General features: G+C 35.1%; 1 protein-coding gene across 1 annotated transcript; it reads left to right on the forward strand.

Moving 5' to 3' along the window:
• Window positions 1-1,404: 1,404 nt before the first annotated feature.
• Window positions 1,405-4,722, forward strand: LOC142520456 (E2F transcription factor-like E2FE). The gene is made up of 11 exons (XM_075623431.1): window positions 1,405-1,736; window positions 1,906-1,973; window positions 2,088-2,140; window positions 2,250-2,327; window positions 2,431-2,484; window positions 2,702-2,810; window positions 2,922-2,992; window positions 3,078-3,153; window positions 3,242-3,303; window positions 3,459-3,843; window positions 4,177-4,722. Exons 1-11 carry the CDS (start codon window positions 1,582-1,584, stop codon window positions 4,266-4,268), a joined length of 1,203 nt encoding a protein of 400 aa, XP_075479546.1. The 5' UTR covers window positions 1,405-1,581; the 3' UTR covers window positions 4,269-4,722.
• The last annotated feature ends 1,209 nt before the right edge of the window (window positions 4,723-5,931 follow it).

Consider the following 5,931-nt stretch of genomic DNA (forward strand, 5'->3'; position numbering starts at 1 on the left):
ATATTCACAGTAAAAAGTAATACTTTTAGTATAAAAAATAATATTTTTCATGAATGATCCAAATAAAAGATCCGTCTCATAGAATACGACCTGTAAAATCGTCCAAAATACGACCCATGAGATCCGTCTCCCAACCAACTTAATATGGTCGGAGCTCATCCCATCTCGTCAAATAGGTATGTTTTTCAACCTGTCCGAATGACTGATCGGGCCTACCCCATGCTGCCAAGTGATGGAGTGCAGATTGGCCTGAGCAGTTGGATCGTTTTGACAACTCTAACATTTATCAATAAATATTCAAAATGTTATCTTGAATTGATATATCGAATCTGGATTTCGAGATATTTTTCAGGAATAATTAGATTTGAGATTGTATTTAGGTGGATGAATCAATTTGAAATAAAATTGTGTTTGGATTGATAATTTTAAATGTGTTTTTGTTTTTTAAAAATGTGAAACTATAAACTTCATATTCATATATTACATGTTTATGTAATATTTTTATTTTGATTATGAAAAATTTCAAATTCATCGGATAATGAGATCATTTGAAATTCATTATACTTTGTGGTAGTAATGTATAAATAAGTAATGCGAACATTTAAATTTTGATTTATTATTTAATTGTAAACAATAAACTATGATCAAACTTCATCGATCAAAACAGAAAATTATAGATTTTACATCTATAATAACAAATCATTTGTATATTTGAGCAAATCTAAATTAGCAGCGTATTTCAAATTCTAAATAGTTAATTTTTTTAATCATTGTGACGACGATTTCAAATTCATCTCAAATTTTGTTCCAAATCCTCTCTTACGATACCGTATCAAATCCAAACATTTCAATCAAAGTGGATTTCAAAATCGATCTATATCCTATGACAAAAACTCAAGTGAGACGGTCTCACATGTCGTATTTTGTAAGATGGATGTCTTATTTGGATCATCAATGAAAAAATATTAATTTTTATGCTAAGAGTATTACTTTTTATTATGAATATGAGTAGGGTTGACCCCGTCTCACGGATAAAAGTTATCACAAGAGACCTACTCATATCCTATTATATAATTTCTTATTTTTTTCTATGATTTTTAAGAAATCAAATCAATCTCAACATTGAGTTATTTATAATCATATCCTCAAATTCTTCATGAAATCCAAATGTAATTCTAATAAAATCAGTAAAATCATATGATTAAAACGTCGGATTAAAAGCAAATCCACCCACGTGATGAGTAATTACATCACAAGATTCCTCGCAAATCACCCAACCCCATGCGAAATTCCAATTAAACCCCGCCATTATCACACAAACGAAGCTCCAGCGAGGGCCAAACAGTAGTTTACTACTAACCGGCACGTCTGAGCATCCAAAAAACAATGTTCAGATTCCCGCTGTTTTTGCATGCCCCATTTTCAAACATTCGAATTCCCTCCCCCAAATCGGCAAATTATCGCAATCGTATTTCACTTACAAACCCTTGATTCATCCGATTGCCGCCACTGCAATGGAACCCTTTTTAACGGTCTCCAAGCACACGCAGTGATACGCTTTGTTGTGTGTGTTTTGGTCGTATGTACATCTGTGTTGTTGCTTACAGATCGATATACTTGTTTGAAGAGATTCATATGGCTTTACCTGAGTTCCATGCAGCGGCAGCCATGGATTCTGGATCTAAAGATGTTCCATATTGCCGCAAACAGAAATCTCTGGGTCTCTTGTGCGCCAAGTAATTTTTTTGTCTTCCGTTTTAAATGAAGGACCCATTCTTCCCACTTCTTTCAATTTGTGTGTGTGTGTGTGTGTGCGTGTGTTGCTGAAACTTCAAGTTCATAATTTTGTGCACGAGGTGTAGTTTGGAAAATTTGTGGGTTGATTTTGTTTTTTGTTTTTTTCAGTTTCCTGAGCTTGTATGATAGAGATGGTGTCGAAACAATTGGGCTCGACGATGCAGCTTCACGACTTGGTATGGATCGGCAATGCACCCCTTGAAATTTAATCGAGTCTGATTTTAATGAGCTTTTCAATAAAAACATTGATTGGTAATCTGGATCTGGGATTTCCTTCAATTTTGTTGCAGGGGTGGAAAGGCGACGAATTTATGACATCGTGAACGTTCTGGAAAGCATTGGCGTAAGAAGTTTAAAATCTGAACCTCTTCACAATTTAATGAATATTCTGGAGTTTACATGGGATTTTAATCTAGACCTGGAAATTAGGATTCTGCATTTCTGTATCTCAGATCCTTGCTCGGAAGGCCAAGAATCGCTATACATGGAAAGGGTTCGGGGCAATCCCTAAGGCTCTGGAAGACCTAAAAGTAAATAGCATTTTTTCTCACCGATTTTGTCGTTTTCCATGAGGCTTGGCTGAATTTGTAGATTTTATATGTTCAAGATCTTTTGATCTTTTCCTCCCTGCAGAAAGAGGGCTTAAAGGAGAATGGCTCTGCAGTTGAAACAAGCTGCTCTGAGAAAGTATGCTCCTATCTAAAGATTTATTTGCCTATTTCTTGATTGAAAGTTTTAATTTGGATGATTCTCGTTATGTTGTCGTGCACAGATCCAACTGAAATGAAAGTTTTTCTTTCTTTTATATACATATTAAATTCACACCGTGATGTTTTCTCACCACTAAATCTTGGGTGTCATCAGATTGCAGGATTATTTATCATGACATTATTCTTTTCCTTAGACTTCAGATGATGAAGAAGACGAGATGTGCTCAGATATGAACAACTCAAGTCAAACTGATAAATCAGACGCTAATTCTGTTCCTAAATGTTCTCTGTCAAACAGATCTGGTAATTAATCTTGGCCATTTACTCCTCATTGTTTGTTTGACGTGGATTGTGACTGATTCCTTTTCTTTGACATTGCAAGTGTTGAGTCATTGATTTATTTTCCATATTTAGGTGAAAATAGAAAAGAGAAGTCTCTTGGGCTTTTGACTCAGAATTTTGTTAAGCTTTTTCTTTGCACTGATGTAAGATAATGTTCAAATTATTTGCAATTGTGGCTTATTCTATTTGTAATCTATACAGTTTTATAATGTTAAGATTATCGTTCAGATGGATATGATTTCTCTTGATGATGCTGCAAAGCTACTGCTTGGGGATGGAAGCCGTAATTCAATGACTACAAGAAGTAGCGTACCTTCACTTTTGTTACGTTATTTCAGAAATAAAATATGTACGACTCCTTTGGTTAATGTTTACTTTTTGCAACTCTGCAGCAAAGGTTAGAAGGCTGTATGATATAGCTAATGTTCTATCTTCCATGAATTTTATTGAGAAGGTGAGACATCTTATTGAGTGATAAGAGTATATAACCAAAACTGTTGTCAAGAACTTCCATATTTTATTCTCATCAATAAACTTTTGCATGAACAAGCTTAAAAAATTAAAATGTACGCAACTTTAGCGCTTATCTGTCTCTTGAATGATTTTCAGACGCATCATCCCGAAACAAGGAAACCTGCTTTCATATGGTTGGGGCTGAATGGAAAACCTGATAAACGAAATGTGGATTCCTTGGTTTTGAGTGAGTCCAAAAACAGGTTTTTTGGAACTGACCTTACTAATGCTACTGTAAAGAGGTTCAAGGTGGATGGGGATGCATCCCATTTCCTCAAACCACATATACCAATTCAAATTAAACAAGAGAATGTCGATAATGAGGTTGAAAAGACAAAGACAGGAGGCAAGAGTTACCAGTTTGGTCCTTTTGCTCCTGCAAATGTACACAAGGACGGAGCTTCTCAAGATGAAAAGGAAAAACAGATCATAGATTGGGAAAGTCTTGCCTCGACTTATCGGCCTCAGTATCATAATCAAGGTACTTTACTCAATTTATTTCAGTCACATTAGAAGAGCTATCTACTTATTATTTGTTTAGTCCAGTGGTTAAAATTACACCAACCATTTCTTGTCTATTAATCAATTATACATGTGGGAAAGAAGAAAAACCTTCCATTCTTTAACCACACTTAATAAATGGAGACTCCTCATTAAGTTGCATTATTCAATTTATTCAGTATGTGGTTTCAAAACAGAAGAATTCAGTGCACGCACATATACACCACTACTCTTAAAATCATGCCCAATAATTTTCACTGATATTGTCCCAAATTTTGCTTACCAGAAACTCGTTTGATGGTTGTTTTCTCAGCTTTGAAAGACCTGTTCTCGCACTATGTTGAAGCATGGAAATCATGGTACTCTGAAGTTGCTGGCAAGAACCATATACAACTGAAGTCCTAACACCCTAGTTTCTATTCAAATAGCAGTGGTACACCTCACTTTCTAAGAACGGAGGTACATCTGTTGACTTAGAGTAAATGGCTCCTGATGAAGAAGGCATATACTCGATGCACTCTGGCGATCTCGCAGGAATCATGCATCTGTAACGATCAATCATTCAACTTTATTCACAATTCATTTCTGGATTTTCTCATGATAGACTCTAGGATCACGTTGGCATCCTTGATCCCTTCTCAAATTTGAGCATCCATATACATTGAGTGAAAGTTTGTACTGGTTGCTATCCTAAATATCAACCAGTAACTTGCATCGTATGGGGAATTTTGTTTTTCCTTCTTTTTTCTTTTTCATTATGAGGCTTCATTGAACTTTTAACATGAGAATGTGATTCTGTCCGGCTGGTTTTGTAGTGATAAAACTGTTAAATCAGTGGTCGATTTTGTAAGTGATCAATAATATCCTGATTACATCGAGAAGATTTCAGCTGTCACAGTATGCGGATTGCGCTGAGAAGTAAGACGATTTCATTTAACCAGGAGCTGTACTTATATGTGCAGATTGTCTCACAACATTGTACAGTTTACATTGTATTACTATCTACAAAAGAAAAACAAAACTAAGAAACAAATGGAATTTTAGAATTAAGATATCATAATGAAGATACTGAGAATACTAGTCATGGAGACAATCTACCAATTCTCCACACATTCTTTCCATCGATTACTTCTGGCGAGTAACGTAACTTGAAAACATTGTATTACATGTGCATACACATTTATGTATCAAGGATGTATACAACTATAAATATTTTCAATACAAATAAAATTCATTGAATAAACACCAAGCGTGTTCTAGTGTTGCAAAAACACTGTTACTTTCAATAAAACACCTGTCATGCAAGCGAGATGGTTGTCCTTGCCAAAACTCAAGAAGCTGCGATTTGAGCCTATATCCTCCCTAATATTTTGGTTTTGGGATCAGGTTTCTGCATTGCCATAAGAAGAAAAGGTTAAAATAGAACACTCCGCTTCTCAGACAATAATCAAGCCAGATAGCATGGTGTTAATAAGGTATTTGACACAACTTGAGAATAAGGATGTTTGTTGCCCATCCATATTACATGCTATAAATTTTATGGTTTATGAAGTTGGTTTACCACAGATAATCATCACGACCAACTTGGTGAAGTGTGGAGTTCCGAGTTTCTATATCCACTTTCGACAATGCAATGCCAAAAGAGGAGATTATGTGCTATAATGCAAAAATTGTTGTATGATCATAATGAAGCCAGTCATGAGAAATCCATCATAGTGCAACATGACGGCATATTACCCCCGATACTCAGATCCCGCTAAAACTGATCGGAAGTGGATGCAAATGGATTGGTTTGCACCAAGGTTGTGAATGGCGGTCGGTGGTGGCGAGGCGGTCGGTGACCGTTACCACATCGGCCGCCTGGGCGGTTGAACTTTTTTAAGTAATTTTTTTTATATAGATGATAATATACAATCATGCAATATAGTCACAAATAGTCATCATTTTTTTTATGTAAGATGTGTAATTAAATAATGTTTAAGCATAAAGAAGTTTCATACAATATAATATCATCTGGATAATATGCAAATAAATATATAAATGCAAGCTAACAAGATAATTAATAAAT

This window comes from Primulina tabacum, chromosome 12 (assembly GCF_025594145.1).
Source record: "Primulina tabacum isolate GXHZ01 chromosome 12, ASM2559414v2, whole genome shotgun sequence".
In the NCBI taxonomy this organism is placed as follows: Eukaryota; Viridiplantae; Streptophyta; class Magnoliopsida; order Lamiales; family Gesneriaceae; genus Primulina; species Primulina tabacum.